The sequence below is a fragment of the Hippopotamus amphibius genome, chromosome 13 (genome assembly GCF_030028045.1).
Source record: "Hippopotamus amphibius kiboko isolate mHipAmp2 chromosome 13, mHipAmp2.hap2, whole genome shotgun sequence".
Classification (NCBI taxonomy): Eukaryota; Metazoa; Chordata; class Mammalia; order Artiodactyla; family Hippopotamidae; genus Hippopotamus; species Hippopotamus amphibius.
This window is the reverse complement of record NC_080198.1, coordinates 4,614,932-4,635,258: the sequence shown is the minus strand read 5'-3', so window position 1 is coordinate 4,635,258 and position 20,327 is coordinate 4,614,932. Positions and strand designations below refer to the sequence as shown.

At 44.3% G+C, this 20,327-nt stretch overlaps 1 protein-coding gene across 1 annotated transcript in view; it reads left to right on the top strand.

Moving 5' to 3' along the window:
- The window catches only part of MKRN2 (makorin ring finger protein 2), a 30,381-nt gene that overhangs the window by 3,162 nt on the left and 6,892 nt on the right, over window positions 1-20,327 (top strand). Inside the window, exons 2-6 of the mRNA XM_057704473.1 lie at window positions 11,118-11,246; window positions 12,166-12,347; window positions 14,931-15,235; window positions 15,784-15,998; window positions 17,961-18,071. Of these exons, the coding sequence (XP_057560456.1) occupies window positions 11,118-11,246; window positions 12,166-12,347; window positions 14,931-15,235; window positions 15,784-15,998; window positions 17,961-18,071 (942 nt within the window). The remainder of the gene's footprint in view (window positions 1-11,117; window positions 11,247-12,165; window positions 12,348-14,930; window positions 15,236-15,783; window positions 15,999-17,960; window positions 18,072-20,327) is intronic.

Here is a 20,327-nt window from a genome sequence, read left to right as displayed (position 1 = left end):
ATTTATGATGTGTTAGACTGACATGGAAGCCTGAGTAAACAGTGACATGCACTCTATGAAGTACAATTATAATCATATTACAGATGGGGAAACAGGTGTGGAGATTTAAATAATTGGCTCGAGGTCACATAGGAAGCTGTCTGACTTCAGACTCTTCCTTTAACCACTATACGTACTTTATTTCATTCCCCACCTCCAATCATTTATTTCAGCCCTGTCACCATGCCTCCAGTCAGCTGTGTTCCCCCTTGATGGGTCTGTTGTCATTGGCAGTGCAGCCATAAAATTTAAGTCTGAAAATATGTGGGAAACGTAAAGGAAGGTGACACTGAGAATGCAAATTACCCATATACTTGGAAATGATTTGCAAAACGGTTTTGCTAGAGGCAGGCACCATTGAAAGACCTGCAAGAAACCAGACTGACTCTGTTTGGCTCAGCCCTCAGCCACACCAGAGCTGCTGGTGGTTCTGTGGCTAGTAGTGAACCTGAAATCCTTTGCAACATATAATAGCCACACCATGTGAAACAGTCTTTGGGGTCACCCAGGATAACAGGTGACTTCAGAGTGTGCCCTAGAAAGAATCTCCCTACTCTGAGTCTCCAGCCGTGCACTTCCCCCCTCATACTACCAACACCCCACCGCCCTCCCCAGCTCATGTCTCAGTCTTCTCTCTAGGAAGATATAAGGGATTGTTCGGCCATTGGGAAGGGTGAGCAGTTGGAAATTCATTACAGGGTGTAACATGAAAGAGGGCTGGATTAAGCTTAGTATAACCTACATGGTGAGGAATCACTGTGAGCGGATGGCAAAGATACCCCGAAGGACAGGCGGGATGCCTCAAGGAGGTTTTGTGTTTGTCCCTGAGGAGTGGAAACGGTGGCATATGCTACAGAAATAGGGCTGGGCTGCCTCCCCCTCTTATAACACTTGTTTCCCCCTCACCTCTCTTGAAGGCAGTGATGGAAGCCTACAAGTCATTTTTGAATATGTTTAAATTTCAGCTCAGTCGCCTACAGAAGTGAATTGGCTTGCACGCAGTCACCAGCTTACAAGTGACAAAACTAGAGGCTTTGGGTGGTGGTTAAATAGCTTGGATTTTTGATAGGAAATATAATTAGAAATTATAATTAGGAAGGCAAGTTTTCTGAATAGGACTTATGGGAGGTGGTGGTAGAATTATAAAGGCATCTGCAGGACCACCACTGAACATCTTTCCTCTTGTGTGCCTAGTTAACAGACAGTATCTGGTAGTCTCATACCCTGATTTTCTTTCAAGAAATCTTGTCTCGTTTCTCCAAAAGAGACAATAAAGTATTCGTTTGATCTCACTTCTGTGAAACTGTTTATGTAGCCAATTTGAACCTGTTCTCTTCCACTCTTTATTATGAGTTTACTAATCCTGATAATCGCATTTGGCTCTTGGCACTGAGTTTTTACTTTTATACCTTCAAAGATTACCATACTTGAGGATGATTGGGATAATGTCACAGTGTTGAGTAGCATTTCTCAAGAAGAATTACCAAACTGTTCAGAAGTGTAATATACTTTTGTGTCCAGGATCCCAAGACCACCCCTACAACTGGTGATGGCTAGAATGACCCATGGGACTCAGTGTATAGTTGTACTCAAGGCTGAGATTTATCACAATGAGTAGTGAGGAGTCACAGCTGGATCACAAGGGAGAAGCACTCAGGTGGCATCTGGAGGAACCCATCTGCGGGCTTCCTACCCTCACTTTCTCCCATAAAGGGTCACTGCACACTCTTCCTCCCACAGCAGAAATGCAGCAGCATGTGCCCAGGGAAGCCCATTAGAGATTCAGTGCCCACGCCAGTCACCCTCTGCCTAGCATGTACCCAAACCAGACTCCCAGAAGGAAAGCAGATGTTCAGCATAAACCACATTGTACACAGCATAGGCACAGTGAGCCACTTTCATCACTAAGAGAGAGTTTATATCAGTGCAGGGAACTGTTTACCAGCCAAGTCCCAGGTGCTGTAGGCAGGGGCCTGCTTGTAAGCAGGCTCAGACCTGCTGTATTAACTCTTCTACACAGTTTTAAAAATCAGTATTGTGAATAACAAGATTCCTTTCATATGGGCTTTTTTTTTTTTAAGTTTCTAACAAGAATACCTGTAGTTTGCGAGGTTCTGAGGCTTTTTTCTTTCTTTTCAGGTTAACCTACAGCAGCATTATAGCAGGCTGCTACAGTCTCTGATCTAGTGGAAGACCCCCCCAGGGGGTGTTGCCTGGGGAAAACCTAGCTGACCACCTAGAAAAGACCCTATAGGACGCCACCTCATTATAGTCACTTACATCACAGGTTCAGTTGTCTTTGTAGGCTCAGAAATTTGATTCTGTTGGTATATTTAGAGGTGGCTCACGCTACCGCATTTCAGTAGACACTGGCATATAAAGTAGAATACCCTTTTAGCATTTCCTGGGAGGAAAGAAACTCTCAAGTGGGCCTGGTCAGCACTTCTGCTTTTGGGGAGATATACAGGTAGAGAAAATTAGAAGTATGCTTGGGGAGCAAGGAGGGGTAGAGGTCTTCAAAACTTAGCCTCCAGCTGAGAGGCCTCCCAGGCCCATTGTAGGGCTGAGGTGCAGCATGAATTGCCACCTGTGTTCTCTGGTACTCTTTCTCTGGAAAGGACAGGCTGGGCCATCTGACCTTCCTTAGAAACCACTCCCCTCTGTTGCCAAACGTTCTCCAGTTCAGGCAGAACCACGTGATTGGTTAGGTTTAGGCTTTCTGTGTTCAGTTCCCGTTTAGTGATGTTCCAGCTTTGCTTTCCTCAGGTTATTCCCAGGCTTTTTTTTTTCCTTGACGTATACTTGATGTACAATATTATGTACGTTACAGGTGTGTGATATAGTGATTTATAGTTTTTAAAGATTATACTCCACTTACATTTATTACAAAATATTAGCTCTATTCCCCATGTTACACGATATATCCTTGTAGCTTATTTTGTACCTAGAAGTTTCTTATCCTTAGTCCCCTACCCCTGTATTGCCCCTCTCCCCTTCCCTCTCCCTGCTGGTAACCACTAGTTTGTTCTCTGTATCTGTGAGTCTGCTTCTTGGTTATATTCATTAGTTTGTTATATTTTTTAGATTCCACATATAAATGATAACATACAGTATTTATCTTTCCCTGTCTGATTTATTTCACTTAGGATAATACCCTTCAAGTTCATCCATGTTGCTGCAAATGGCAAAATTTCATTCTTTTTTTATGGCTGAGTAGTATCCAATTGTATATACGCATACCACATCTTTATCCATTGATTTGTGGATGGACACTTAGGTTGCTTCCATATCTTGGCAACTGTAAATAATACTGCTGTGAACATTGGGTTGCATGTATCTTTTCAAATTAATATTTTGGGGGTTTTATGTTTTGAGTGTTTTGTTTGTTTCTAATATACCCAGGAATGGTTCTATTTTTAGTTAGTTGGGAAGCCTCCATACTGTTTTCCACAGTGGCTACACCAATTTACATTCCCACCAATAGTGTAGGAGGGTTCCCTTTTTTCCACACCCTCTCCAGCATTTGTAATTTGTGTTCTTTTTTATGGTGGCTCTTCTGACCAGTGTGGGGTGATCTCTCACTGTGGTTTTGATTTGCATTTCCCTGATGATTAGTGATGTTGAGCATCTTTTCATGTGCCTGTTGGCCACCTGCATGTCCTCTTTGGAAAAATGTCTATTAAGGTTTTCTGCCCATCTTTTTAAATCAGGTTGTTTGGGGGTTTTTTTTGATGTTGAGTTGTATGAGCTGTTTATATATTTTGGATATTAACCCCTTATCAGTCAAATCATTTACAGATATTTTCTCCCCTTCAGTAGGTTGTCTTTTCATCTTGTTGATGGTTTCCTTTGCCGTGCAAAAGCTTTTATGTTTACTTAGCTCCCATTTGTTTTTTTGTTTATTTACCTATTTATTAATTTGCTGCATTGGGTCTTTGTTGCTGCACACGGGCTTCCTCTAGTTGCTGTGAGTGGGGGCTACTGTTCCTTGTGGTGTGTGGCCTTCTCATTGCGGTGGCTTCTCTTGTTGCAGGGCTCGGGCTCTAGGTGCGTGGGCTCAGTAGTTGTGGCGCATGGGCTTAGTTGCTCTGCGACCTGTGGGATCTTCCTGGAGCAGGGATCGAACCCATGTCCCTGCATTGGCAAGCAGATTCTTAACCACTGCGCCACCTAGGAAGTCCCCCATTTGTTTATTTTTACTTTTATTTCCTTTGCTTTAGGAGACAGATACAAAAAAATATTGCTGCGATTTATGTCAAAGAGTGGTGTATGTTTTCCTCCAGGAGTTTCATGGTTTTCAGTCTTACATTTAGGTCTTTAACCCATTTTGTGTTTATTTTTGTGTATGGTGTTAACCGGATGTTCCCAACCATGTGTTCAAGAGCTGCAGCTCTCTTGGGTGAGGGGCCCCAGGTTGGGAAGCACTGTGCGGTGGAGCTGACTGGAATGCACAGTGTGGGCTGGAGGGCTGGGAAGGTTTCTTCGTCCAGCCAGGACTCATGCAGGTCATGAAGGAAGGTGGATTATCACACTTCAGTGCAGTGAAAGATGGGGTACAGTGTTGTAGGCAGGGACCACAGTGTGGACAGAGGCAGAGTGACAGGAAAATCAGTTTTGGTGGGTAGAGGTCAGGGCTGTCTGGGAAGACCAGAGTTGGGGTTCCCTACCCAGCAATTAGATCTTCTCTAAGTCATCACACCTCTCTGAGCCTCAGCTTTCCTGTCTGCATCATGGGCGTAGCGCTAAGACTCCTCAGAGTAGTGTCAGGATTAAGTGAGATAAAGAAGTAAAAGTGCTGGAGTATTGACGGTATTACTTGTTGGATCTGTTGTATTTTTCCTCATTTCACATGTTTCCAGTAACGTACTTGTTCAGAGGGAGGGAAGGCCCCCCTTGCACCACAGTCTTCATTCAAGAGGTATGTGTTATGCCTCTTTAACAAAGATAAACTGTCACGGCCCTACAGGAGAGGGGAGGAATGGGTAAAACCAGAGTGCTCAGGAGCTGATAAGGTGAAGGCTGGTGTGGAGCATCTTGGGAGTAATCCTGCCACTCTGTCTGCTTTTATATATGTTTGAGATTTTCCATAGTGTGTTTTTCAAGTGAGTTAAAACATGGGTTCATAGATAAAGCCCCTTTACAGAGCAGCTTCCTGACGGGCTCCTCACCTACACTTCCAGGCTCTCCACTTTGTCTTCGCCTTGAAGCTCCAGTGGCCTTTCCGGAGGAGGCTTAGGAATGGGTTTAGTGTCTCTCAGGACTTGACTTGGGCCCCTCATCCCTTATTGGGAGGCGCGCTCGTCAATATTCCAGCACTGCAGTCAAGCGTGCTCCTCCATCTGTCTCAGCAGGCCTGCCGCACCCTCATTGCGGCCTCCCTTCCCTGCCTTCCTGTTTCTTTCTGGCCCATACTCGTCCTGCCCATGGGCACCCGTGCACTCTGCAGACTGCTTGGCATGGCGTCCCCTGGGCTGGCGCCCCCTAGTCCCTGCCTCCGTCCATGGGCTGTCTCTCCTCAGCCCTGTGCATGCTTTGTGATAAGGCAGAGGTCCCACTTGTAACTGTCAGCTTAATCTGCAGAGTTTTTTACTAAACTTTAATAAGAGCTTAACTTTGGGGGACCCACTGTGAGGTAGATATCATACTGAGCATTTACGTATTTTTTAACCATGCTCTCTCCAGTATTTGATACTTTTTATAATTTTTTAAAACTAAAGCAACCATTACTACAACCAAAGCAGTATATTTTCATGGTAGAAATATTAGAAAGTACAGATAAGCAAAAATAAAATACCGTATGCTTACCCTCAATGATTGCCACTCTAAAAACGCAATTGTATATCTTTACACATTTTTAAAAATACAGGGGTGTGTGTGTGTATATAATCTTTACCAAAATGAGAGCCTACTGTACATGCTGTAAAATTTTTAATTGTGGTAAAATGTACATAACATGAATTTACCATCTTAACCATTTTTAAGCGTGCAGCTCAGTAGTAGTAAGTACATTCACACTGCTGTGCAACCATCACCACCATCCACCTCCAGAACTCTTTTCATCTTGCTAAACTGAAACTGTGTCCACTTTAAACACTAGCTCCTTATTCGGCCTCCCCCAGCCCCTGGCAACAACCACTCTACTTCCTCTCTCTGAATTTGACTGTTCTAAGCACCTCATGTAAGTGGAATCATACAGTGTTTGTCTTTTTGTGTCTGGCTGCTATCAATTGGCATAACATCCTTAAGGTTCATCCATGTTGTAGCACAAGTCAGACTTTCCTTCCTTTTTAAGGCTGAATAATATTCCGTTGTATGTGTAGACCACATTTTGTTTATCCATCCTTTGATGGACACTTCGATTGCTTTCACCTTTTGGCTATAGTGAATAATGCACTATGAACAGGGGTGTGCAAATACTTGAGTTTTGTTTTTTTAATATTTATTTATTTGGTTGCGCTGGGTCTTAGTTGCAAGAGGCGGTCTCCTTAGTATCGACTTGCCAGCTTCTTAGTTGCAGCAGGCAGGCTCCTTAGTTGCAGCATTCAAACTCTCAGTTACGGCATGCAAGTGGGATCTAGTTCCCTGACCAGGGATTAAACCCTGGCCCCCTGCATTGGAACACGGAGTCTTATCCGCTGCACTACCAGGGAAGACCCAGTACTTGAGTTCTTGCTTTCAGTTCTTTTGTGTATATATCCAAGAATGGAATTCCTGAATCACATGATTCTATTTTTAATTTTTTGAGGAACCACTGTACTGTTTTACACAGCAGCCGCACCATTTTACTGTACATTCTGTTTTATAATATGCTTTTTTCAGTTAATCATCTTCAACTTTCCATGTCAATAAATTATCTAATACCTAGTCTATACTCAGATTTTCCCATTTGTCCCACAAATGTTTTTTATAGCTGGTTCGTCCAAACCAGAATATAATCCAGGACCAAATATTACACTGGTTGTTACATACCTTATATTCTGCCTGCTAATCTAGTGCAGTTTCCTCCTTTTTAAGTTTTCTTCTTTTAACAGCTTTCTTGAAGTATAATTTACATACCATATATAGGGACTGTGTCTATATGTAGCCTATATAGGCTGTATAATAGTCTATATAAGGGCCATTCTGTTCCTATAGATTTGCCCCCTTTTTGACACGATGTATAAATGTATTCATGCAACACGTGGTCTTTTGTATCTAACTTACTTCACTTACTATAATGTGTTTGCACTTCATCCTTGTAGCATATATCATTATTCATTCCTTTTTATTGCCAAATAATATCGCATTGTATGGATATATTAATTGCGTTTATCCATTTACCAGTTGATGGAATTGTCAAAGTTTTCACTTTTTGACTATTTTGAATGATGTTGCTATGAGCATTCATGCATTTTACACGTATTTGTGTGAACGTATGTTTTCATTTCTCTTGGGTAAACACTTAGGAGTGGAATTGTTGCGTCATATGGTAAATTTATGTATAAGTTTTTAAGAAACCAAATCATTTTCCAAACTGAGGCCCCCTCCCCTTCTTTTTTTCCATGACATTTCCTTGGTAAAGAAACCTGACACACATACTACCTCTTCTTTTGTATTTATCTGGTTGCTTCCTCATGAGGTCTTTTAGCTTGTTCCCAGTCCCCCTGTATTCCCTGTGGACCACAAGTTAGATCTGCAGTTTTGTTGGATTCAAGTTAAATGTTTTTGGCTAGGTTACATGGCAGGTTATGTTGTATACTTCATTCATATTGGGTAACATCAGCAGACATGTAGTGTTTGAGGGTTTTTTCCATGTAAATACTGGGTGCAGCATCATTTGTTGGATTACCTTGACACTTTATCAAAAGTCAATTAATCATGCATGTGTGATTCTATTTAAAGGCTTTTTAAAGAGCCTCCCTCAACCACCCTGAACTCCAATTTCTGTCTCTTCACCTCAGCAAGACAGCAGTGCTCTGCTTGGGGTTCCTCTCCCTGCACCAAGGTCCAAAATATGCCTCAAGGCAGAAAGGAGGCTCACCTCCCTTGCTTTCCTTCTCTTCAGGGGCCAGTCTTCTGTTGCCTTTTGTCCATGTCTGAAAGCAGTTGTTTAATATGTTTTGTTCTGTTTTCTAGTTTTTCACCGTGGAAGGGCAAGTTCCGTGCTCCTCCATAGCTGGAAGCAAAATTCTGTTCTTTCTCTTTCTTTTTCTTGTACTTTAGTTTGGATAGCTTCAATTGCTTTGTCTTCAAGTTTTCTGAGGTTTTCTTATGTGGGGTCTAATCTGCTGTTACAGTGTAATTCTCATTTCATATATTGTAGTTTTCATTTCTAGAAGTTCCATTTGGTTCTTTTTTATATCATCCATTTCTTCCCATGTTACTTTTGTGTTTTCCTTAAAATCTTCAGCATATTGGATATATCTGTAATAGCTGGGGTTTTTTGTTGTTCTGTTTTTAACTTTTTATTTTACATTGGTGTATAGCCAGTTAACAATGTTGTGATAGTTTCAAGTACACAGCAAAGCAACTCAGCTATACATATATATGTATCCATTCTCCTCCAGACTCGCCTCCCATCCAGGCTGCCACATAACATTGAGTACAGTTCCCTGTGCTATGCAGTAGGCCCTTGTTGGTTATCCTTTTTAAATATAGCAGTGTGTACATGTCAATCCCAAACTCCCTAACTATCCCTTCCCTCTGCCCTTCCCCCCACCCCCGTAACCATACATTCGTTCCCTAAGTCTGTGAATCTGTTCCTGTTTTGTAGATACTTTCATTTGTATCTTTCCTTTTTAGATTCCACATATAAGCAATATCATGTGATATTTCTCTTTCTTTGTTATGGATGAGTAATATTCCATTGTATATATGTACTATATCTTCTTTATCCATTCATCTGTCAATGGACATTTAGGTTGCTTCCATGCCTTGGCTTTTGTAAACAGTGCTGCTGTGAACATTGGGGTGCATGTATCCTTTCGAACCATATTTTCCTCCAGATATATACCCAGGAGCAGGATTGCTGGGTCAAATGGTAGCCCTAGTTTTAGTTTTTTAAGGAACCTCCATACTGTTTTCCATAGTGACTGTTACCAATTTACATTCCCACCAACAGTGTAGGAGGGTTCCCTTCTCTCTACACCCTCTCCAGCATTTGTTGTTTTTGAATTTTTTGATGATAACCTGTAATAGCTGTTTTTAAAATCCTTGTCTGCTGAGTCCATCATCTGTCATTCTGTTATTGACTCATTTTTCTCCTGATTATGGGTCAGATTTTCCTGCTTTTTGGTATGTCTAGTAATTTTTGATTGGATGCCAAACATTTGAGTGTTTTTGAGCATTTGAATTTTATTGCCTTCCTTCAAAGAAAGTTTGTTTTAGCTGACAATAATTTGTTTGCTATCGGCTAGATCATTTTGAAGCTTTTTTTAAACAAACAAACTTTATTAGGGCAGGTCAAAAATCTCTTTATTTTGGGACTTGTTTGCCTTTAATGCCAAGGCATGTCCCTCTACAGTTTCCTCTGAGTATTCAGCCAGGTCTCTCTGCTCTGGCTGGATAGAACTAGAATGCTTCCCAGTTGTTCCTTCAGGGCCAGAATTGGACAACTTAGTGGATCCTTCTTGCATGTAAATCTCTTGGTGCTACACTATCTCATTTCATCCTCAACACAGTTTAGTAGACAGGTAGTGTGTTTTTTGTTTTATAAGTAAAGGTAGCAAGGCCCAGGGAAGTTGGGTTTGTGACTTGCTTATAGGTGACACAGGTAGATCTTGAGCCCAGGTCTCTGTGACTCCTTTACAACCATTCCCATTAAACTGCAGAACAAAGCAGTTTTTCAGTGTGTATTTTCTCAGTTATTAGGCTCACATTTTACATATGTAACATATCTTAAATCAAGAGGATATATCTTAAGATAGAAATGTATGGGATCATTTTTCTTCCAGAAAAGCTGTCATTGAAATTGTGGTCTAAAATCACTCTGTCTTACATTTCTCCAAAGAAGACATACAGACGGCCAACAAACACATGAAAAGATGCTCAGCATCACTAATCGTTCGAGAAATGCAAATCAAAACCACAATGAGGTATCACCTCACGCTGGTCAGAATGGCCATCATCAGAAAATCTACAAACAATAAATGCTGGAGAGGGTATGGAGAAAAGGGAACCCTCCTGCACTGTTGGTAGTAATGTAAATTGATACAGCCACTATGGAAAACAGTATGGAGTTTCCTTAAAAAAACTAAAAATAGAACTATCATATGACCCAGCAATCCCACTCCTGGGTATATACCCTGAGAAAACTCTAATTCAAAAAGATACACATACCACGATGTTCATTGCAGCACTGTTTACAGCAACCAGGACACGGAAGCAACCCAAATGTCCATCGACAGATGAATGAAGAAGATGTGGCACATATATACAATGGAATATTACTCGGCCACACAAAGGGACAAAATTGAGTTATTTGTAGTGAGGTGGATGGACCTAGAGTCTGTCATACAGAGTGAAGTAAGTCAGAAGGAGAAAAACAAATACCATATGCTAGCGCAAATATATGGAATCTAAAAAAACGGTACTGATGAACCTAGCTGCAGGGCAGGAATAAAGATGCAGATGTAGAGAATGGACTTGAGGACACAGGAGGGGAAGGGGAAGCTGGGACGTAGTGAGAGAGTAGTAGTGACATACACACGACCAAATGTAAAATACTTGGCTAGTGGGAAGCTGCTGCATAGCACAGGGAGATCGGCTCAGTGCGTTGTGATGACCTAGAGGGGTGGGATAGGGAGGGTGGAAGGGAGGCTCGAGGGAGGGGATATGGGGATACAGTACACATACAGCTGATTCACTTTGTTGTACAGCAGAAACTAACACAACATTGTAAAGCAATTATACTGCAATAAAGATGTTAAAAAAATCGCTCTGTCTTGGAGTCAAGGGCATAAGTGTATCTCCATTGCCTGGTAGAGCCTTGATACACAGTATGTGCATAGCGTGTGTCTGTATGCTGGGTTCAAGAATATGGTGACTTCATAAAGCAAAGTGTGCGTCTAAAAGTTTTATGCCTCTGCTTGTCTCGTCAGGTATTTTATGCATGGTGTGTGTCGGGAAGGAAACCAGTGCCTGTTCTCACATGACTTGGCAAACAGCAAGCCCTCTACCATCTGCAAATACTACCAGAAGGGCCGTTGCGCCTATGGAACTCGTTGCAGGCAAGAACCCGCTTCTGTCGCCAGCTCTTACGCTGCGTTCACTACTTTCGGGGATTTAAATCCTTCATTTAGAGCGTGGGTCTTGAGGGGAAAACTTTAATTTAAAAGTAATAGCACAGAAATAATTTTGAAACCTCAAATTTAGTACCCTAAAAATAATTTTAATTTTTCAAAGTCACTTTTCAGGCCTATTCTTATAAGTCAAAAATAGCTTGCTTTTTTTTTTAACGTGTCATAGCTCTTTCCAGTGCTGCTACTTTATGTCCTAACCATAATTTTATAATTCTTCATAACGTTGTCGTACCATCGTTTTGTTAACTATTCCTGTATTGGGTACTTGTGCCTTCCAGTTTTTTGCTATGATTACCCATGCAGTAAACATTTATGTGCATACAGAATCTTCCTTTTTTACTGACTTCTGTAGGCAAGTTTTAACAACCTGTAGACGAGAACATTCCAAAACCTGCTCCTGTGCTGTTGTAGTGAAGGGCTGACGTGCTTTCCTGGGCTGCAGAGCTCATTTCAGTCCTCTGTCTGTGCTGCCTGGGACATGGGAAATTGGCCCCCTCTGCCTTCCCCCTGCCAGTGGGCGCCCCCGAGAGACAGTCCAAGAGAGGCCAGTCAGTCAGCATCTTTGGAACCGTCAGGCTCTCTTGGTGTGGTCTGGGCAGTACATCTGTCCCACTCGAGTCCCCAAGGACACTTAAGTGGAGGTGATAGACAGCAATTTACCACTCACTCTGAATTGCCAGGCAATTCTTACTAATTGAGAAGATTTGTATCAATTAAAACATGGGGAAGGATTGTCTGATTGTCCACATTCACAGGTGGAGCAGAAGGAGGGATGTTCCAGGTCTGGGAAGTGTGGGAGGCATGTGTGTGTGGTGTGTCCGTAATGCATCTTCTGTGTTTTGTTCAGATATGATCACACGAGGCCCTCTGCTGCGGCTGGTGGGGCCATGGGCACCGTGCCCCACGGGGTGCCGTCCCCGGGTTTCCACAGTCCTCACCCACCTTCTGACCTCACTGCATCAATTGTGAAAACTAACTTACACGAGCCGGGGAAACGTGAAAAGAGGACATTGGTACTTAGAGACCGAAGTGAGTGAGCAGAATCCTTCTGCTGCCTTTCTGAATAGAACTGTCGCTTTTCTTGGCCTTCTCTTGTCAAGGGGGCTCCGGACCTCATGCCCAGAACCGTCCTGGGGACAGGCTTCATCTGGCTGCAGCGCGTTCAGATGATGCGTTTGGCCTTGTCCCCTTGTGGGGGCAAAGCACCAGCTTTGTGTGGCAAAACATTAAAAGTGACCTTTTTGTCACCATGTAACTGTCACCTGCATAGGGTGGTTGCCCAACTCTGAGAAGCACCAGGCTGCTCATTTCAAAGCTACATATTTTGATGAAGAGCATGTTTCACTGTTGTCTTCTCGATCAGTTCATAGTCTTAGTTCTTATACTGAGCCAGCTGCACCTTTGGAAATAAAATAGGGTTTTTGGGTTTGGGGAGTGGTCTTTACCCTGGAGCAGAGTTTGCATGGGTAGAAGGCTACAAATCGTAGTTGTTTTTGTTGGCTGGTCCTCACCAGGTAAAGGGGTTTGTACATCTAGGAATTATTCAGCATAATATAGACAGATTCCATCCTAAGCAAACAAGAAATCCATCCTGTCAGATGTATCCCCTCTCGAAAGGCTGGAAGCGTGTGATGGGGAGGCAGCAGCTCCTGTGTGAGAAGTAGGTGGGCGGTCACAGGGCAATTTGACTCTGGCCGCAGGATCCAGAGACTTGGTCCAGATTTTCATTCTGCTTCACTTTAAAACGATTGGTAACTTTACTGCTAAAAAGGAAACCACTGTATTCTGTTGACCTCATTCTGAATTCCCTTTGATTTATACTTTGTTTTCTTTTTTTTATATAAATTTATTTATTTATTATTTTATTGGCTGTGTTGGGTCTTTTTTTGCTGTGCACGGGCTTTCTTTTTAGTTGTGGTGAGTGGGGGCTACTCTTCGTTGCGGTGTGCAGGCTCCTCATTGCCATGGCTTCTCTTGTTGCAGAGCACGGGCTCTAGGCACGTGGGCTTCAGTAGTTGCAGCACGTGGGCTCAATAGTTGTGGCTCACGGGCTCTAAAGCGCAGGCTCAATAGTTGTGGCACACGGGCTTAGTTGCTCCGCGGCATGTGGGATCTTCCTGGAGCAGGGCTCGAACCCGTGTCCCCTGCATTGGCAGGTGGATTCTCAACCACTGTGCCACCTAGGAAGCCCCTACTTTGTTTTCTTTTAATTTTTTTTTTTTAAGTGTAAGTGGTCCATGCATTGACATTTCCATACTTGTCGTTTTTAAAAAGTCAAGGGAGGGAGGGAATACGGGGATATGTGTATAAAAACAGATGATTGAACTTGGTGTCCCCCCCCCCCCCAAATAATAAATAAATAAATAAAATTTAAAAAAAAAACAACTTCAGTATTCTTTTATATAAATATACGAGGTGAGTCAAAAATTATCCGCACTCTGGCTGTAGAATTTAATTAACTTTTAGAAAAGATAGATACATCATTTTTTGATGTAATTTCCTTGCTTTCCAATACATGTTGTCCATCTGTCAGCAGGCTTTTGTATCCCTCATTAAAAAAGGTTTTAGGCTAAGCTGCGAGCCATGCATGCACCACTGTCTTCATCTCTTCATCAGAAGTGAATCTTCATCCTCATAGGGCTGCTTTCAGGGGACCAAACAGGTGAAAGTCTGATGGAGCAAGATCAGGACTATGGGGAGGATGCTCTAACACCTCAGAACACCAGCAGAGTGTTGACAGTGTGGGCAGAAGTGTGCGGACATGCATTGTCATGTAAGGTCACAACGCCCTTGGATGGCGGTCCTCTGCGTTTAATCCGAAATTTAGGCTTCAGCACAAACTTTTCGAAACCTAAGTCTGTCGTGGATTATTTCATAGGCAGAGCCATGGCTGATATGCACATGACTTGCCACATAATCCACTGTCACTCGTCTATTCGACAGAATCATTTCACGTGTACACTCAATGTTGTCATCAGCCGTGGATGTGGACGGGTGTCCGGCTCCTTCTTGATGGCTGACATTTGTGTGACCTTCCTTGAATGTCTCTATCCATTCATATACACTTCTTCATGGCAAAACACTTTCTCCATACTGCGCACAAAAGTCTTCGATAAATAACGGCACCAGCTACACCCTCAGACCACAAAAAACAAATCCCTGCACGCTGCTCTTCTTTCATGCAAATCACAAGTGGGGCATCCCTTTTTGCTCACACCGCAGTTACAGATGAACTGATGTAACACGTTCACACCTGCACAGCAGTGACTGGGGAGAAAGTAGCCTTGAACGGAAAGTGCTGATAAGACAGTTGCAGCCAACAGAAGTTTTAGTGTAACTGGAGTGCGCGTAATTTTTGACTCACCCACGTATCATGTTCTGTTTTGCTGTTCCCCTATGTTGCCAATTATAGCTATTTGGTTTATATTATGATTCTGAGTAATATCACTCTGAACATTTCTTCCTTTTATTTTCCCCTCTTGGCCTGTTTTTTTCTGTACATTCCCAAGAGTGAAATTCCCAAAGTCAGGGTTAATTTGTCAAGTTTTGACTGTTTACCACAAAGGTTGGGCCAGTTTTCATGTGTGTGCGCGCTGTGTGTTTTGTCTTAAGATCTCTCTGGCATGGCTGAAGAAAAGACTTGCCCAGGTGTGGTGAGTAATCCTGGAGGCTGCAGGGACCCACAGAACAGCCCAGAGATGAAGCCTCATTCCTACCTAGACGCGATCAGGAGTGGTCTCGACGACTTAGAAGCCAGCAGCTCCTACAGCGGCGAGCAGCAGCTTTGCCCCTACGCGGCTGCTGGGGAGTGCCGATTTGGGGATGCTTGTGTCTACCTGCATGGGGAAGTGTGTGAAATCTGTAGGTTACAAGTCCTGCACCCCTTCGACCCAGAGCAGAGGAAAGCTCACGAGAAGGTACAGTTGCAAGCCTTTACGTGAACTCCTTTTAAGGAATTTGAAGTACACTAAGTGACAAAACCGTTGGTATTTGTGTAAGCATTTTTCTGCTAATAACACCTGCATTCTGTACCTGGCCAGCCAGGCTGAGTTCTGGAGAATTTGAGGAGTCCAGTGTTGGAAGGGACCTTGCAGGTCATTAGGCTCCAGTGTTTTTAACACCAGCATTTCTGGTGTTGGTGTGGGGAAAGGTGGTGCCCAGAGGGGCAAGGAGACCAGAGTCCCGGTCCTTATGACCTCCTTGACGTCACAGCAGCCCTCTAACCTTCTTGGGTCTCTGGTCTTGGCTTTAATTTGGAGGTGACCATGGAGCAGTGCTGGCAAGCAGAGGGCCGAGCCAGTGACGTTCTGAGAGAGCTTTGTGTCCCGAATGCAGGGCCTGCCTGAAGCCGCCCTGGTCCCCGTTCCTTCCCCATTCTTGTACCGTGTGGCCAGCAGCCACTCAGGCCTCTCGCCGCTCCCCAACCCAGAACCTAAGGTTTCCCTCCTCCCTCCCTGTACTTCAGATCTGCATGTCAACATTTGAACACGAGATGGAGAAGGCTTTTGCCTTCCAGGCGAGTCAGGACAAGGTGTGCAGCATCTGCATGGAGGTGATCCTCGAGAAGGCGTCAGCCTCAGAGCGGAGGTTCGGGATCCTGTCCAGCTGCAACCACACGTACTGCCTGTCCTGCATCCGGCAGTGGAGGTGTGCCAAGCAGTTTGAGAACCCAATCATCAAGTAAGTGCAGCAAGGGTCTTAGCTATAGACACTGGGAGAAGGTTTGATTTGGGACCTTCTTCCATCCACTCTGACGCCTTCCCTTGTCCTCCAGAGGTGAATGGTGCGTCCTGACCCCCGGCTTCAGGGACTTGAGCACGTCAGAGACCCTCCCTGAGCCCAAGTGCCTTTCCCTTTAAAATGTCGGTGACAGTTCCTGCCAGGCATTTAGGGTGTTGGGGGGTCACTCGGCAGGGATCCTCTGTGTGAGAACGCCCATTTGACTCTGGTGCTCACAGGTACTGGTGGTCCACCCTTAGACTGATCGCCCTTTTTAATCTGTAAAAGAGGGGTTGAGGACTACATGGAATAGTGCATGTAACACACCTCACATGATGTCTGATACATGGGATGCGCTCCGTGAGACAGCACAGGGTTTTGTCCCCCAGCTTTACTGAGAGACAACGGACACATAACAACGTAGGATTCTTAAATTCCGCACCGGGGTGAGAGAAGAGCTAACGCGTAGTGAGGAGTTAGCGCGTGCTGTGTGCTCTCGGAAACTTCATGCACCTTCAGTCATAATTTTCTCAGAGACCCTCATTTTATGTGTAGGGAGACTCGGGTATGATAAGGTCAAGTAACTTGCCTAAAGTCACTGCTTTATTGAGGTAAAAATGCACAATTCAGGGGTTTTTTTTAATATGTTCAGAGCTGCACAGCTGTCACTGCCGTCTAATTTGAGAACATTTTCATCCTCTTAAAAAGAGACCTCCGGGCTTTCTAGGTGGCGCAGTGGTTGAGAATCTGCCTGCCAGTGCAGGGGACATGGGTTCAATCCCTGCTCCAGGAAGATCCCACATGCCATGGAGCTGCTGGGCCCATGTGCCACAACTATTGAGCCTGTGCTTTAGAGCCCGTGAGCCACACCTGTTGAGCCCATGTGCCACAATTACTGAGGCCCACGCGCCTGGAGCCTGTGCTCCGCAACAGGAGGGGCCGCGGCAATGAAGAGCCCACGCACCACAGCTAGAGAGAGCCTGCGTGCAGCGGCAAAGACCCAACACAGCCAATAAAAATAAATAAATAAATTAAAAAAAAAAAAGAGAGAGAGACCTCTGCCTGCAGTCACTGGCTCCTCATCCCTCCTTCTGGCCCCGGCAAGCACTCACCTCCCCTCCACTTCTCTCTCTCTGAATTTACCTGTTCTGGACATTTCATATAAGTGGAATCATACAATATGTGGTCTTTTGTGTCTGGCTCCTTTCACTAGGAGTGTTTTCAGAGTTCACCCGTAGTGTAGCGTGAATGAGCACTCCGTTCCCTTCCAGTGACTGCAAATCACACCACTGTGTGACCAGACCACATTCTGCGCGTGCAGTCATCCGCTGGTGCACATTTGGGTTGTTTCCACCTTTTGGCTGTTATAGCTAGTGCTCCTGTGAACATTTGCGTATTTGTTTGAATACCTATTTTCAATCCTTTTGGGTATATACTTAGGAGTGGCGTTGCTGGGCATATGGAAAGTCTGTGCTTAACATTTTGAGACACTGTCAGATCGCCATCCAGAGTGGCTGAACGTGTCCCCCACCCCCGCCCCCAGCAACATAGGGGGATCCCAGTTTCTCCACATTCTTGCCAACACTTAATTGTCTTGACTTCTATTGTTAGCCATCCTAGCAGGTATGAAGTCATTTCCCTGGTAGCTAATGGTACTAAACATCTTTTTATGTACTTACTGGCCATTTTGGAGACGTGCCTACTCAGATCCTTTCTCCATTTTAAAATTAGGTTGTCTTTTTATTGTTGAGAAGCACATGTTTTAACAGTAAATTAGGTTTAGAGGATTGTGTTTGTACCTTTTAGAATTTAGGGGTGGGAGACACCTGCAGTGGTCCTGCGTTCCAGCACAAGGTTTAGTGGTGGAGTGTGAACAGGATTTGTAACTGGATCTCTCCCTTACTAACCTGATTCTTATTTCAGGTCTTGTCCAGAATGCCGTGTGATATCAGAGTTTGTAATTCCAAGTGTGTATTGGGTAGAAGATCAGAATAAAAAGAACGAGTTAATTGAAGCTTTCAAACAAGGAATGGGGTAAGTGCTCTGCGCTCAAGCACTATCTGGTGCTGGCCTGGCTCTTGTTACTGTCTTTGCGTCATGAGTGGGGGCCTGGAGGCCACTCGGTGCCTTTTTCCTCTCGGGCAGCATGCTGGGCCCGGGGACGCCGAGATGAGCAAGGCCATGCTGAAGTGGACTTGCTTATTGGTTCTTTTTTTTTTTTTTTTTTAAATAATTGTTACAACAGCTGTCATTTATTTATTATTTTATTGTGTGTGTGTGTGTGGCACACGGGCTTAGTTGCTCCGTGGCATGTGGAATCTTCCCAGGGCAGGGCTCGAACCCGTGTCCCCTGCATTGGCAGGCGGATTCTTTACCACTGCGCCACCTAGGAAGTCCTGCTTATTGGTTCTTAAGCCGAGCAGTAGCCTCTCGGAATCCTGCTTGTAGTGCTGAGGTAGACTTTTCGTCTCTGATCATTCATTCAACAGATAGCAATGAAAGATCTCATAGGCCTTTTCTAGTTGCCAGAGATACAGCACTAAACAAATTAACAAGATAAATAGGAAAATATTTATTAGATGGTGGGGCTAAGGAGTGAAATAAGCCTGGGAATGGGAATGGGAAAAGAAGGGCTTGCAGTTTCCACGTCGGATCCCAGAGAACACCTCAGGCAACCTGTGCACAGAGACCTCAAGGAAGCGAGGCGGCGAGCCGCGTCCATGTGTTTGAGGAGAGCACTCTCGAGGGGCAGAGAAAGACTCTGAGGCTGGAATGGCAAGGAGGAGCTGGATGGAGACAGCAGGTCCGGGAGGACACTGGAGACGAGGGCAGGGGGCGTGGGCCGAGTTGTGTAGGGCTGTGTAGGTCATTGGATAGACTAGGCTTTTTATTCTGGCTGAGGTGGGCAGCCATCATAGGATTTTGACCAGAGGAGTGATGTGATCTGATGTATACTTTGAAAGGATCACTGTGGCTGAACCATTGAGAATATATTGAAAGAGGAGGCAAAAGTGGAAATGGGGAGACCAGTCAGGCTGTTGTGCCGAGATGCGGCAGTGGTTTGGACCAGGGTAGGAGGCACAGAGGTGATGGTAAGAGGTCAGATTCTGAATCTGTTTAGAAGAACTGGGATGGATTTGCTGATGCGTTGAATATGGTGGAGGAGTTGAGGATTCAGATTTCACTTCCAGTGTTACCACTTTTCATTTCTTTGCTGCACTTCTATCTTTGTTGGCCAGTTTCCTCTTTCAGTTACCAGTTTTTGTAAAATGTCTTGTGGATTTATCACTCGGAAACAAGGAGGCAACACACCTCCTCTGAATAGCAAATGCACAGGGACTAGTCACCGACAGACTTGAAAAGAGAGTTAGACTGTCATCACTGACCATGGTGCACACGAGTTATTCATGTGGTGGTTTGGAGTAAGGAGCTGACAGTGTGTGCTTCACGTGGTCACTCACAGTTGTTTGGAAATTTGAATCATGTTGTGGGGGGACCAGTGGTAGTAAACCATGATGGGTTCTTTCCTGTGGCTGCTGTAACACTGTAACATTACCACAAACTGGGTGGCTTAAAACAACAGACATTTATCCTCTCACAGTTGTGGAGGCTGAAAGTCCAAAATCCAAGTATGGGCAAGGTTGGCTCCTCCTGGCCTGTTGCAGGCCCCTCTCCTGGCTTCGGGGCTGGTGGCAGCATATAACTCTAGCCTCTGCCTTTGTCTTCTCCTCTATGGCTCTTTCTCTCCCTTCTGACTCAGTAAGGGTCTCTTGTAAGGCCCTCCCATTAATCCAGGATGATCTCATCTCGAGATCCATCAGCAAAGATCCTTTCTCCGAATAATGTCACATTCGCAGGTACCAGAGTTAGGATTTTGACCTGTTTTTTGGGGGCCACTATTCAACTCCCTCTACATAGTGTATCAGTCTGTTCTGGATGCTCTAACAAAATACCACAGACTGGGTGGCTTATAAACAACAGGCATTAATTTCTCACAGTTCTAAAGGCTGGGAAGTCCAAGATCAAGATGCCAGCATGGTCAGGTTCTCGTGAGGGCCAGCACCCTCTCACTGCGGCCTCACCTGGTGGAAGGGCTAAAGGAGCGCTCCAGGTTTCTTTTATAAGAGCACTAATCCCATTCATGAGGGCTCCACCCACATGATTTAATCACCTGTCTCCTAATCCTTTCCCATTGGACGTTAGAATTTCAGCATATGAATTTCAGGGGGATACAAACATTCAGACCATAGCACATGATAACTGAAATTTATACGTAACAGAACCGTGCAG